The sequence below is a fragment of the Arachis hypogaea genome, chromosome 8 (assembly GCF_003086295.3).
Source record: "Arachis hypogaea cultivar Tifrunner chromosome 8, arahy.Tifrunner.gnm2.J5K5, whole genome shotgun sequence".
In the NCBI taxonomy this organism is placed as follows: domain Eukaryota; kingdom Viridiplantae; phylum Streptophyta; class Magnoliopsida; order Fabales; family Fabaceae; genus Arachis; species Arachis hypogaea.
Window position 1 is genome coordinate 18,540,328 of NC_092043.1, and position 14,451 is coordinate 18,554,778.

General features: G+C 35.0%; 3 protein-coding genes across 5 annotated transcripts; 2 read left to right on the forward strand and 1 right to left on the reverse strand.

Moving 5' to 3' along the window:
• Positions 1–1,564: 1,564 nt before the first annotated feature.
• Positions 1,565–5,777, forward strand: LOC112706461 (putative zinc transporter At3g08650). Of its 2 annotated transcripts, none has more exons than XM_025757768.3 (6): positions 1,565–1,919; positions 2,210–2,933; positions 3,216–3,500; positions 3,683–3,811; positions 4,237–4,334; positions 4,552–5,777. In XM_025757768.3, the coding sequence occupies exons 2-6, from the start codon at positions 2,454–2,456 to the stop codon at positions 5,360–5,362; spliced, it is 1,803 nt and encodes a 600-aa protein (XP_025613553.1). In that variant the 5' UTR covers positions 1,565–1,919; positions 2,210–2,453; the 3' UTR covers positions 5,363–5,777. The 2 variants fall into 2 exon arrangements, with proteins under 2 accessions (XP_025613553.1, XP_025613554.1); XM_025757769.3 differs by having other exon boundaries at positions 1,586–1,919; positions 2,271–2,933.
• Positions 5,778–7,386: 1,609 nt separating this feature from the next.
• LOC112706462 (WD40 repeat-containing protein HOS15) lies at positions 7,387–12,135 on the reverse strand. 2 transcript variants are annotated; one of them, XM_025757770.3, is made up of 14 exons: positions 11,827–12,135; positions 10,995–11,140; positions 10,511–10,871; positions 10,322–10,416; positions 10,181–10,227; positions 9,649–9,799; positions 9,407–9,470; positions 9,125–9,283; positions 8,918–9,039; positions 8,718–8,792; positions 8,389–8,442; positions 8,236–8,309; positions 8,042–8,116; positions 7,387–7,868 (listed from the first exon to the last, which is right to left on the reverse strand). In XM_025757770.3, exons 1-14 carry the CDS (start codon positions 11,885–11,887, stop codon positions 7,649–7,651), a joined length of 1,704 nt encoding a protein of 567 aa, XP_025613555.1. In that variant the 5' UTR covers positions 11,888–12,135; the 3' UTR covers positions 7,387–7,648. The 2 variants fall into 2 exon arrangements, with proteins under 2 accessions (XP_025613555.1, XP_025613556.1); XM_025757771.3 differs by having other exon boundaries at positions 10,511–10,879.
• A 282-nt stretch (positions 12,136–12,417) lies between these two features.
• Positions 12,418–13,297, forward strand: LOC112706463 (MFP1 attachment factor 1). The gene has a single exon (XM_025757772.3). It carries the CDS (start codon positions 12,672–12,674, stop codon positions 13,143–13,145), a length of 474 nt encoding a protein of 157 aa, XP_025613557.1. The 5' UTR covers positions 12,418–12,671; the 3' UTR covers positions 13,146–13,297.
• The last annotated feature ends 1,154 nt before the right edge of the window (positions 13,298–14,451 follow it).

Here is a 14,451-nt window from a genome sequence, read left to right on the forward strand (position 1 = left end):
GTTGCAAAAACTTTTAACCTTATTACCTTTCACTTTAATGCAAATAGACAGATGAGAATGTCTTAAAATTTTGTGTTCTTGATGAAATAAAATAAACCCATTTTTTATACTTGATTTGATTTTAAAATGTTAATGAATGGATTAAAGGCGCGATAAAACCAGCAAAGGCAAATAAAATGTACATACATAGTTTTAAGAATATGAAGCTGATAAAATTATATAAGCATAGATTGGTATGCATGCATTATTTGCCTAATTTTTTTGTGTGTCATGCATTATTCCTCAATGTTCACTGTTCACTGTTCACTTCTCATTCTTCAATGTTCAGAAATGATTTTTTTTCTTTATTTTTTAGTTTTTTAATGGCTACTCAAAATTTGTTCAAAAATCATTTTTTGTGCTCAATGCTCATTCTCTGAGTTTGTTCACTATTGTAATTTTTTGTTTTTAATTTTTGAAGCTGAAAATTTTGATAATCCTTGTTAATTTATGAAAATTTTGTTAATATTTATTAAAATTATGCTAAAAACTTTGTTAAATTATGATGGTATATAACTTGTTATTTTTTGTTTTTAACTCAACAAAGAAAAGTATAAATTGATCAGCTTTGTTAGAAAAGGAATAAATTGTTTAACTTTGTTTTTAGTTCAACAAAAAAACAGATGAATTAAATTAAGTCTATTAAGCATTAATTAGATGAGTGAAGATGATTGAATATTTGTTTTTGGTTTAGTTAATTTAATATTTTTTCTTAATTTTTGTGATTCTCTTTATGAGTTCAATAGTTTATGAGTTTAGTCACCAAAAAAATAGTTTATGAGTTCAATAATACTATAATGAGTGTTAAATAGTTAATTATTAGTTATTATTTTTAAGATTTGTAATGAATTATAGATGATAATATCAATCAAGGAGGACTTGAGGATCTTTATCTATATTTTATTTATTAGGATAAACCATAAAAATACATCCAAATAATTTTGTTATTAATAAAAATATTTTTAAATTATTTTAAAATATAACAAAAATATTAAAAAAGAGTACTATTTTTTGTAAGTAGCAAACGTTCTTTGTATTTGACAAATTACTAATGTATTTAATCCAAAATTTTATAGAAATATTTAGATAATTATTTAAAAAATACATACAAAAAAATTGAATAAATTTTTTATTTATATATATATATATTTTAAAGTATTATTAGTGGTTGATAAAAAAATATATACTTAACAAAAATTATTAAATTTTTAAAGATAAAAATATTTTATTTTTTTAATTATATTTATAAAAAATTATATCAAAATTTAAATTTTAAAATATTATTTTAAGAATATATATTTAATTTAAATATTTTTAATATATTTTAAAATTATTTAAAGATATTTTTATTAAATTATTTAAAAATATTTTTATAATAATAAAATTTTAATATATTTTTATTAACAATAAAATTATTTGAATATATTTTTAATGATTTATTTTAATTATTATTTTATTATAAAATAATTATTCTAATTAAATCACAATTAAATTGATTAAACCAGTAAACTAATAATTATAAATCGGTCTGATTTTCAGAACCTTCAGAACCTTGGTAAGAAGACAAGAGACAGCGTATAAGCTTGCAAACTGCAATGCGTTTTCTGCGTGCGTTAAGTCGCTGGTTTTCGGAACCCCTGAAAACTGAAATTTAATTCCCCTTTCCCTTTCTAGTCCCTGTTGACAAAGCAAGAAGATAAACATCTTCTTCTCTCTTTCAACTCCTTCCTTTTTAACCTCAATTCTCATAATTCTCCCTTCTTCTACTCAATTAGGGTTTTCATTTTTTCCACACTCTTCTTATTTTTACCCTCTCACTTCTTTTTAATCCCATTTCGTATATCCTTTTCTCTGCCGCTTTGCAGCAATGTTCCAATCATGTATGTGATTCTCACTTTTCTTCACCTTCTGCAACTATGGCTTAAAATTTCCATCCTTTTTAGAGGGGAAAAAAGCTTTTTTTTTTTGGATTTTTTTAGAGGGATGGGGGACTTTTGAGATAATGACTGTGAATTTTTGGTGGGTTTAATTGGGTTTAATTGTATATGATATGATATGATATTATTGGTTCTTCTTCTATTTGGGAAATAAATTACACTGCTTGTCCATATTATTAGAATTGGAATTTGAGTGTGTTAATAATTCCTTTTTCATTTTCTTGTTTGTGTAGGTAGGATGGCCTTAAATTGCTAGTACCCTGTATCAATTTTTAGCTGCATTATGCATTTCAGGTGACTTTTTTGAATTGCATTGACTTTGATGATGATATCAACAACTGCTTTCTCAATTAAGCTGGTTGAAGAAGCTTGTGTTGTGCTTCCTCCATTGGCTATGGAGTTGTAGCTTTTGGAGGGTTTTGATTTGGGGCTGGTGGCATAAAGAGTGTGACAGTTTTATTTGGGTAGAGGGGTTAAATGTTGCACATGGCTCCAAATCTGAAGCTTAGGTTATGCGTCACCTTGTTGTTTTTAGTGTTAAGCGTTCTTCTGTTTGGCATTTCAAACGCCGAATCTGAAGGAGTTTCACAAATAGTTAGATCTGCCCCGGATAAGGATGTAGGAGCCAATGTATTTGATGGAACTGGTGAGGGTTCCTTTAAGTTTGAGGATGGTAATACTATGAAGACTAATAGGAAGGGTGGAAACAATAGAGTTTCTATTTCTACAGTCGCATTATTTACATTGGCAATGGCAGCTGCCACTGGTTTAGGTGCTGTGCCCTTCTTCTTTGTGGAGCTTGATCCGCAGTGGGCTGGATTGTGCAATGGAATGGCTGCAGGTGTCATGTTAGCTGCAAGCTTTGACCTCGTACAGGAAGGGCAGGAATTTGGCGCGGGAAATTGGGTTGTCACTGGGATTCTATCTGGAGGAATCTTTATTTGGCTATGCAAGAAGGTGATAATCAATTTTTGTGTTAATCATTTCATATTATATCAGGGGAGCAGATCCTCACAGTAATAACTTTACCATGTCAAGTGTGAGATTTCAACATTGATTGACAAGGTCAGCCCTTGTACGATTAATGGAGGAAATCTACACTTGACATATACCAATTGAGAGGATCCATTCGGATTGTTATCACTATCTTTCTACTTTTAGCATAAAAGAAAGTTTATGCCTGGTGTAACTGTGTGCCTCTGTTTACTGATACTTCTTGTATAATCTCTCGGGTTTCAGTTTCTTGAGCAATATGGGGATGTAAGCATGCTGGATTTAAAAGGTGCAGATGCAGCTAAAGTTGTTCTTGTGATTGGAATAATGACTCTCCATTCTTTTGGGGAGGGATCTGGGGTTGGCGTCTCTTTTGCTGGCTCAAAGGGTTTTTCTCAAGGACTGTTGGTAACTTTGGCTATTGCTGTACACAACATACCAGAGGGATTAGCGGTGAGCATGGTGCTGGCATCAAGGGGTGTCTCTCCACAAAATGCTATGTTGTGGAGTGTAATTACTTCTTTACCTCAGGTGCATCTTTAAAAGTCACTTTTGAATTATATAATATAACTTTGCTTGTAAATTTTGGTCTTTGATATGCACTCTTTGTTGAAGTCCCAAAAGAGTAGGCATATAATTCTATAGTCTACTGCAAATGTTTAACCTTGTCTTTGACTTTAGTTGCTTAACTTCTTATTCAAATGTTGATGCAGCCAATTGTAGCTGTTCCTTCATATATTTGTGCTGATGCATTCAGCAAGTTCCTTCCTTTTTGTACTGGATTTGCTGCGGGATGCATGATTTGGATGGTTGTTGCAGAAGTTCTTCCTGATGCATTCAAGGTTATTAGCAATTTATTATTTTACACAATAGATATTTTCATCTGCATTGTCCTCTTTTTTGGGATGCGGGTGTCATGAACGAAGTCTCCTAAAACCTAAGCAATCAGGCTCATGAGATTTTTAGTAAGCTTGCAGTGACTAGAAATTTATGGCGGAAAGAAGAAAAAGGGACAAGAGAAGCCTTGAATTATTGATGTGAGATGATTTGTTACATAATATAATTCTTTTCTTTATACTAATAAATACTTTAGGTCTACTTCCAACTCAGCCTACTAGCATAACATCTCTATACAAATGAGGGATCCAAATAACTTCACTAGGAAGCATAAAATGTGCTGGGTGGGGATGCAAATGGGATCTGTCCGTCAAGTCCTACATGCTTTATAGATATGCAATATTAATTTCTCTTCCCTTTTCAATTTCAGGAAGCCTCAGCTTCACAGGTTGCATCAGCAGCAACCCTTTCTGTAGCATTCATGGAAGCTCTAAGCACCTTATTTCAGAATTTCACCCATGACTACAAGTGAGTTTGCTGAATTTTTTTATTTTGTTGAGGACAGGTTCCTATTGGGGTATCAACTGTATTATTTTGTTTGGATTCTGGCTTGGACAATTAGTATTGATCATCCATCCTTTGCTAAAATTTGAAAACAAATACTGTAAAATAATGGAATTTCTTTCGTATTCTGTCTGCTATCTTTTTCGTTTTCCTTCCCTGAATTTTGATTTCTTTTTTACAGCTCTGAGGATGCTTCTGGCTTCTTTGTCTCACTACTTTTTGGCCTGGGGCCATTACTTGGTGGAGTTATCCTGGTTGCATTTGCTCTTGTGTTTCATCTCCAGCATGCTCTCCTTATGGGCACGGGTTGTGGCATTGCTTTTGTTCTTGGAGCCTGGCGACCAGTGCAGCTTATTTTGTCTTCAAAATTAGGACTTATTCCCATTATGTTGCTCCTTGCAATGGGGGCTGCATTGGTCCATTTTACATCCTCAAGTGTATTGAAGATGGCATCCAAAAAAACCTCGGGTGGTGACTTGCCTACACTTACAGGCTTCCCACTTAGTGTTCACACCCTTCAGTCATTCATATCATGCGGTGCAGTCGCTTTTCACGCTTTGGCAGAAGGACTAGCATTGGGAGTGGCTGCACCAAAAGCATACGGACTTGGCCGTCACATGGTCCTTCCGGTCTCCCTACATGGGCTCCCCCGAGGCGCAGCCGTGGCTAGCTGCATCTTCGGTGCCACAGATAGCTGGCATGGTTCCCTTGCCTCCGCCGCCATAATCGGATTTATGGGTCCAATATCAGCAATAGGGGCTATCCTCACCGGTATTGACTATAGTGGCCTTGATCATATAATGGTTCTTGCTTGTGGTGGATTGATCCCGAGCTTTGGAACTGTAGTTAAGAGAGCCCTTAGTTTGGATAAGAGGAAGAGCACATGTGGCCTCATTCTTGGTATGGGGTTTGCTACTTTGTGTCTAACTTTCACTAGGTTGGTTTGCTTGCATACACTGTACTGCAATTCTGCACCTGAAGCTGTAAGATAAGAACACAACTATGCTTCATTTCGTGCAAGATTGATTTCTAATGTTCCTGCAACTGCAATATGCATTTCTTTAGTTCAATGTCTGAAGACATAGCTTCACAAATTTGGAGAGATTGTCAATGAAGGATGTGGAAAGAGAGAGGTCAAAGATGAAATCAGATTTTCAATTGAGCCAAGTTTTCATTTAGAACATGTGCCTTATGTGTCATACACGAGTTTTTACTTGTATATATAGTTTTACCAAAGATGGAAATGGTAATTTTTTCTTCTTTTTAATCCTCTCTCAATAGGTGTTGTGACATATAGATCTGATATCTCATGGTGCTGATGGCCCATTCGCTAATACTATAGCATCTTGTGAATTTTGATATATCATCATATATGAATTCTCTTGTCTCCTTGACCATGTTCAACAAGATCTATGGAGTAGTTTGTTACTGTGTTAACAATACATAAAACAAATTAATAAATTGTATACCAACCAAATGTCTGACTTCACTTAGCAAGATCAGGAGGTTTTGTTCTGGTAGTATACCAACCAAATAAGGTGTTATATATGCACAATTATTTCCGCTAGTACCTATGTGAAAGTGCACTTGGTGAAATTGCTGCTGCAAAATTGGAATTTTCCTTTTCAATTTGTTCTGAAGTTAATACTTAATACTCCCACCATATTAATGAGAGTAGATTTTTGTGTTGGTTGTCTTGATAAGATGATGCTACAGAATGGGTCTTTTAAAAGACTAATTAAGTTATAGGTAGGTAGATGTCACTTTAAGTCAAAAAAATACATCCAAAGTTAACTGCAAGGGAACAATGTTAATTGAATGAGCTAAAAACCAAAAATGTAACGTGCACACCGAAATGCCACAAAATTTGGATCACACATTATCAATATCTCAAATCTATCCTTTTTCATTTACTCACTTATTTTGGTGCTACCTCATAAGTTTTCTCAAAGTTATGACATTCGGATGATAGTAACAATAATAAGAAAAGAAGAAAATGAAAAGGACCTACAGAAAACTCAGAAGAAAAGCCTCTTCCAACAACCCTTCATAAAAGGTTTAAAAAAGAGAGATAAACTACTTGGAAAACAAGCAACAACATGAGAGTGATTTTCAGAATCACTTTGATGATGCTGATTGGTTACTGCTCTGAAATTCCTCTTCCCTTTCCACCAACTTCTCCTTCTCAGAAGCAAATCCAATCTCCACAGTAGTTGTTCCTTTTGGCCAACACTTTGTGCTCCCGTTAACCTTGCCAACACCACAAAGGACATTCCTCCAAGGACATTGTTGACCATCCTCAGAACTAACACCCATACAATGTTTGGTACCTAAAGTTGCTGCTGAATCCCATGTGAGCTGCCCAAGTTAGAGCATTCAACATTGTAGGTGGAGGCTTATTTGGGGTCCATCTTCTTCCTCATCGCAATCAACCCATTTGAGAGAGTAGTTCTGAGGTAGAAGGCATGGTTAGGAAAATTGAATATGAAAATAATGTTAAGTACGGGAATATCAATTTAGTTTGTAGGATTAACATCAAGAAAGTATGTTGGAGAAAGTTCGAAGAAACATGAGATGAGGTGGAAAAAACAACAGAATTGAATGAAGCTTAGACCAGCTTACACACATTTTATTATCACAATTTTTTTCAAAATTTTTCCTTAAATTTCTCCAACTAATATTTTGCTGATATTTTAATTATAAATTTTAATAATATTATTATAAAAAAATTAATTTAATAGTTATATTAATTTATTTTTATTTTAATTAGTTATCTCAGGATTATAATAAAAATCAAAGTAAAAAGGAAGAATACTTTAATTCTTATATACTGTTTATGATGAAAAACTAATATAAAATTACATTTTATAATAAATAGACCATAAATAGACACGAGTCACATACATACATACATACATACATAAAATACCACGTCACCACAATCCCCCATGGCTCCGTCCAATCAAGAATCACACTGAGATTTAATTTTGAAAACCCAACAGATCACAGTCAGATATCCAAAAAAGAGAATTTGTAAGTACCATTTAAACGCACTTGGTAATTGTTTGTAACACAAAATAAAGAAACCATATACAACATTCTGGGCGTGCCAAAAAGCATTTAACGAGGCAAAAGCTACGATGGAAACTAGTTATTCTAATTCTACTTATAGTGGATGAACTGAGCCAACTAAATTACTAAACCATGTGCAACAGGAAGTAATAGTACAGGGGAATAAATATACTACTGAATAATTAGTAGCAAGTTAGCATTAATCTCTACATTCGGAAATCCAAGACAGTAACTATATTGTTTGAAAAGCAAGCAGCAACTTTATCCCCGTCCTTGTTCCAACTAATTTCAAAGATCCCACCATTGCCAGCATATGTTTTCACAATTTTTCCCTCCTTGACCGACCATATATGCATGCATTTATCCATCGATCCACTAGCAAGATACTCACCATTTGGGCTGAATGCAATCGAATATACAGGATCCCTGAGAGTTTGTAACAGAAAGGAACAAATCAAAATGATGGGATAACATAACATCGATTAATTCTAAAAATTCTAAGTTTGCACTAAGCCCGCATTTCATGTTAATGATGTTTTAACATTTGTTCCTCGTCATATATCAGCATATGTAACTAATGTATGTATTAATTTCCACACCTGTGACCATTTAGGCTGTACAGTACTTTCCCTAGTTCCACATCCCAGAGCTTTACCGTAGAGTCGAAAGAGGCACTGCTTAAAACAATATCCAATTAGAGGCGAAACACCGAAAAATAAATAAATAAATAAATAACTCAGAATGTCTCCACGTTAATTATAATAAACAGTAGCTCTTCTATAGGCATTTTTACCTTGCTAGTGTTAATTGTTGATTGGGACTGCTAGAACCAGAGCCTGCAGGGCTCCACCGGATTGTATATATCTCCTGAAGTAACATTGCTTTGTTAGGGCATAGATTCAAGGGGATAAATGGAAAGTGTACACATGGTCACATATTGCCATACCTTGACGTGTTCCTTCAAATCATGTATAAGCTTGTCCTGTTTCAGACTCCATATCTGGATCATAGTTTCATGAATAGACAAATGGATACTCATAAATACTAGGAAGCACAATGATAGTCAGGTTTACACTTAAAAGGGAAAATGCCCATCTATGGTTTTCATCTTAAACAAATAATCATAGTCCCTTAACTTTTTTAATAAATCTATAAAAAAGGCAATATATCTAAACAGAACTCTCTTCTAATTAACTACCCCACTGCCCTTCACTGGACAGTTTATTTTTTATGAATACAAAAAGTATGCCAAACCAGTAATTTCCCATTGATTACTTTTGCAGTGTGATCGTCAGAGCAGGACGCCAGCAAAGTACCCGATGGATCCCATTTAATGGCATTAACTTCACCCTGAAACAACAGCATTTCAAACATTAGAGCAAGACTAAAGCAGTCATTGAATTCTCCAACATAACATTCTGCTTTTATGATGAAAAGTTTCTATGTCAACCAACTGATTGAGCTGGAAGTGATACCTGATGCCCTGCAAAAGTTTTGATTGGTCTATTCTCTCCAACTTTGCATACATATATCATATTATCAGTGGAGCATGTTGCAAATGAAACACTGTTCCGCCAATCAACGTCAAGAGTGGGGGCTGAAAATTTGCAGAAAATTATGATTATAAAGAAAGCCATAAAAAAAAAAATTATTCACCAAAACGCATAAAAAGGCTAGCTTACCTGAGTGAAATTCAAATTGTTGTTTCCATTCCCCAGTCTTTATGTCCCATACAATAGCAGTTTTATCTACACTTCCACTAAGAAGATAATCCCCCTTCTTGTTCCACTTCAGGGAAAATATTGGACCTTTATGCTTGTTCAGCGTACTCTTCAACTCTCCTAAAGAATCTCAGATGCATGACTTCAATTGACATCATAGAATACAACTTCCGTACTCACTAGTTGATGCATATAGATCATGACAAGAAACACATCTATAAAATAAAACAACAAAAGGCTCACCATCTTTAGTCCATATTCTTGCTTGCCCATCATAGGAACCAGTTGCCAATAATGTACCATCTGCCTGCATAACAAAAATCATGATGGAATATATTAGCTGGATTATAAGATGGATATACCAGTAAAGGAAGACAAAGATCAGGCTTTCAGCCAAATGGTGTGGTACATGTCCCACTAGAGACAGAGTTAACTCTATGAAGAAGCATGGCAAGAAGGCTACCACATTAATCCCCAAGACTCACATTCCAGTCAAGTGTTGTCACATCCTTGCTTTTTTCATTGGTTCTTCCTTTAAAATGCCTCAGCACCACAACATTTACTGGTTCATCATGCATGCAAGAGTTACAAGGTCCATCAGGTATTTTCCAAATTCGAGCCGTTGAATCACCAGATCTGCAATATTTTTTTTTCCAAAAACTATTAGTTCAATCTCCAAACTTGAAATTGGTCAAGAGGGAGACAGGGAAGCAAGGGGATAAAAGTCAACATTGTTTGCCACGTGCTCACCCTGCATAAGTAGCACCAGAAACTGTGCCAATCACCATACAAAATTATGGATAATTTTAATACCGAACACTTTCATTGCACTACTAATTTATGACAAATCACCTTGCATTGTACACATAAGCCAAGTTCAGTTGGTTGTTCTATGTCCTCTAACCATATCAACATGAAGAAAAAAAAAGATTATCTTGATTCAAAAGAGCATGCCTAAAGGGAGTGGGAGTAGACAATGACAAGAGTGTGTTTTCCTTATGAAGTCATTATACTCACCCGGATGCGAGAAGAGAACCAGATGGATTCCATGCACAAGCAAAAACCTGTTAGGAATGAAATAGCTAATCATTAAGTCACATAATGTGAAATTACATAAGATCAATTAATGATGAGAAGAGCAAACAGATGAGTCCAAACCTCCGATGTATGGCCTTCCAAAATTTTCACATCAGAAGATGGAATTTCATTATGCAGTGAAATGGAACTTTGGGAGATCTCCATGGGCTCAGGCCCTGCATGAAAGAAATACATTCACCCTTATCTGAGATGCTATCAATAATGACTGCTAACTAATGGGAAAACAGTAAATAAGGCATTTGTATTTACCTCCTCGTGCTTTACTTTCTAGATTTTCAACTGTAGTCTTGTCTTCATGATTCTCAGCATGGTTCTGATCTTGGTGTTGTAGTTCTTTCTGTTCACACTTTTCTTGTTCTCTTTCCTTATCTAGCTTCATTTTCTCCACACCTTGTTCATTTTCCCTTTCTTTCTTCTCTTTTTCCAATTCTTGAACGTGCTCCCGAGCATTGTCCTGAATTAAGTCATTTGTTATTTTGTTTGATTCATGCTTATTTTGACGTTGGTTTTCCTTTTTGGCCTTTACTATACTGTGCAGTTCATATGGGTCCTTTGTGATAAGATCAAGAGGCTGGATGAATGAAAAATCCTCATCCATGTCTGCATCGCTCTGGATACCTAACACAAACACCAATCAGCTTAAGGTCCTTAAGTATACATTATACACAACTTAATATCATCAATATCAACACGAGATAACATAAAACCCAATATCACAAAATAAAATTCTTACACCACTCAAGTTTGCTTCCAGCTCAAGATATTGAATTCCCTTCTGTATGAACGTAACAAGAGCACCAGGAGGGACCATGTTTACATCAATTATTGTTTTATCGATTCCTGCTTCATACCCAAATGCAAATGCTGAATGGGTAAAACCTGAAACAAGACAGTAATCAGAATACATGGAAAGAAACATGTAATTTGCAAAATAGTTAAGTTATTAATTACACATAACTTTAGTGGTGCCCACTCTTCGATTTTTTTATTTTTTATTTTTTCAAATAACATGAACGAGCAATGATTATATACAACTTTTTCCATTTCCTAGCAAAAAAAAAAAAAAAAAGAAAAAAAGTGATAAATCCTCTTAATGGTGCAGTTAAACTTCTAACTTTAATTTTTTACCTAGCTCAAAACTTCGTTTACATTGGTATGAATTCCAATTCACATAATATTCAAGGATAAACCAATACAAGTAACTGATACTTTGAATTCAGATAATATTTAAGTACAGAGGATTTAGCATTCCTAAGAACAAACCGAGGATAATAAATTTGCATTTACCATAATATGAAAGAAGAATGCGAAAGTATATTATAAAATCTGCGAAATTTCCCTTCCAAAATCGCGGTTTTGGGATGATAATACGTACTAAGACATATACATGCTTGTGAAATTAACAATACTTTTTTTTATTTTTCTGTGAAGAGTGATAAAAAGACAAACTAGGAAAGAAAAACCATGTGTAAGAGTTCCTAACATAACACAAAAATCATTATGTAAGAATTTGGGAGGAGTAAAATTTAAAAACAAAAAGGAAGTTGATTAAGAGAAAGAATAACCAGATTCGTGAAGATAACGGAAGACTAAGTAGTTCAACTCAGAGGAAGAGATTGAGATCATAGTGGTGGATCAGTGTAAATTTGTTGAGGTTAAATCTTCACTCTCTCCCAATGAACACTCAACACAAAAATTGTACTTAGGCTCAGAAGAGAGAGAGAGAGAGAGAGGTAGCGAGGTGGTGGGTTGGGGATCGATTGGGATTGGGATTGTAATCGGGTCGGAACCCGATATCTGAATAGAAAGTCCGATTAGGAATCCTTACCCGAGTCAACAACACTCTTTGGCCCATATGTAATAAGGGTTGGGTTGGGCTGAAATGCTGAATAGCAATGGATTTATCTTTTTAGCCTTTTTCAGTTTTTCGAGAACAATTGATTATTAATTCCATTACACCAAATAAAAAGTGGAGTAAAAGAAAAGAAATGCAAAAATGTAGATGGTGGCACCACCACCGTAGATCTTACTTACAAGGTAATCTGTCACCGTTCAGTGGTCAATTCATTACCTCACAATACACCTTCCCCTCTCTCGATTCAAACGGTTCTCTCATTTAAATCAAAATTAATACCGTGATTATTTGAGTTTGTATATTACTATCAGGTCAAAATATAGATATTTAATTGCGTATTATTTAGAGTAATTGGATGTTTGAACAGTGTATTTAATTTTTTATTCTGAGTAGCCAGTAAAAACAAAATGTTAATTGATAAAAAAGTGTGATATGTACAAGTGAACCATCCTTTTCCTTGCTTACCCTCAAAAAGCTACTAAGGGAGTGTAAGGAAACACTTCTTTAATTCGAAATCCCAAATCTCCCAAAAACGAAAATTAAACAACAACAAAAATGACCGACCCGGAAATCGCACCCGCAACCCCATCGGAGCCGCAGCAAACCTCCCATGACCAACACTCCAACTCCGCCGCCAAGCTTGGCCCCGGCGGCATCTCCTTCAGCATATGGCCACCCACACAGCGCACCCGTGACGCCGTCGTTAACCGCCTAATTGAAACCCTATCCACTCCTTCCGTGCTCTCCAAGCGCTACGGCACCATGACTCCCGATGAGGCCTCCGCCGCAGCACGCCAGATCGAGGACGAGGCCTTCGCCGCCGCCGGTGGCTCCGCGGCCTCCGACGACGATGGAATCGAGATCCTTCAGGTGTATTCCAAGGAGATCAGCAAGCGGATGCTCGACACCGTGAAGGCCAGAGCTAACACCGGTGCCGTCGCCGTCGATAACGGTGGAGCTCAGGCCCCTGCCTCCGACGTTGCCCCTCCACCAGCCGCTGAGAGTGCACCAGCTGAGTCTGAAACCTAATCCTTTTGAGGATTATAATATGTTAGGGTTCCTTTGTCGAAGCATTATTATTGCTATATAAAATATTTTAATATTTTCTATTATGATCTATCTGTAGAACTATGTTTCTTTATTGTGCCACCAATCTCTATTATAAATTTTCACTTAGAACATCTCCGGTCCTTTTTGTTGCGCCACTTGTGTACAATATGAGATCCTCCTTAATTTCGTTTTATCATTTCCCTATGTGTGTTGGCACCCTGTTTTCTTCTTTGCTGTGAAATTTGGTGTTTTGTTATGCCACATGTTAATACTCTCGTTCATTTTTTAATTCCTTGTGCTTCTTCATCATTTTTATGATTAGAATCTGTCTTATTATTCCTGCTTTGGTTTAAAGTTTTACATATTCACATGACAAGGGGTTTTGTTTCTATAATTCAGAGTTGCTACTTTAGGCATTTTGGTGAATTTTAGCGATCTTGAATGCATGCTCATGCTTAGTATATTTTGGTTTCAGCAGCTTAAATATTTTATATGATTTTAATTATTGAGTGCTTGGTGAGTATTCTCTTGTTGGCCTATTATGGTTTCATGGATTTTGAATGGTCAGAGTGATTTGCAGGGACATTATGCTAATTTTGTGTTTTGATTACACTTTACATTTCAATTATCAGAGTGATCTTGAAAGGGTAGAATGAATTATGAATTAACTTAGTTTATACAATCTTGATTCTTCATCTCGTATATGTCATTTTGTGGTGCGTGCCATTTAAGTGCCTCATATTCCTTATTTGCTGTTTCCTTTTATTAAATCATTTTGGAAACTGATCCAGCTTGGTTAGCTCAAGTGGTTTGACATTTGTTTCTTGTAAGGATTGGAGAATGAATCTTGTGAATAGGAGGCAAAAGAAACTGGAAGAGCTTTACTCTATACTGAAGTTCAATGGGTTTCAGATATTGATGGTTTAAAATAATAGAGAGGAATGTTATATCTGAATCTGATAAACTTAGGGCAGTTTGCTATTCCTTGCTTGGTTTGTAGAGTCTGTGCAGCGGCATTGATTATGTCGGTATAAAACATGATTGGGGGCAATTGAGTTTTGGGATTCTTGGGAATTAAAATTCGAGAGACTCTAGGCCCAGCATTTAGGGTATCTAAGATTCAACTGTCTTTTCTCTCTTGTATACTTTCTCCTCAGAATAATTGTTTCTTTTATCTTTTAGGTTTATTGAAAAATTATTGTATTTTTATATTAATTTTTCAATGAATCTAAAAAGTAAAAGAGATTTGAGAAGTAATGAGTATTATCTTTAACTCAGATGTATA

Bases quoted from the DNA above. Each gene is read 5' to 3' on its own strand.
- LOC112706461 (XM_025757768.3), top strand. From the start codon at position 2,454: ATGTTGCACATGGCTCCAAATCTGAAGCTTAGGTTATGCGTCACCTTG. The intron at 3,501-3,682 runs GTGCATCTTTAA...ATGTTGATGCAG, and splicing joins TAATTACTTCTTTACCTCAG to CCAATTGTAGCTGTTCCTTC. The intron at 4,335-4,551 runs GTGAGTTTGCTG...TCTTTTTTACAG, and splicing joins AATTTCACCCATGACTACAA to CTCTGAGGATGCTTCTGGCT.
- LOC112706463 (XM_025757772.3), top strand. From the start codon at position 12,672: ATGACCGACCCGGAAATCGCACCCGCAACCCCATCGGAGCCGCAGCAA.
- LOC112706462 (XM_025757770.3), bottom strand. From the start codon at position 11,887: ATGATCTCAATCTCTTCCTCTGAGTTGAACTACTTAGTCTTCCGTTAT. The intron at 10,228-10,321 runs GTTTGGACTCAT...CATTCCTAACAG, and splicing joins TGGAAGGCCATACATCGGAG to GTTTTTGCTTGTGCATGGAA. The intron at 8,443-8,717 runs GTAATCAATGGG...ACTATGATCCAG, and splicing joins CTGACGATCACACTGCAAAA to ATATGGAGTCTGAAACAGGA.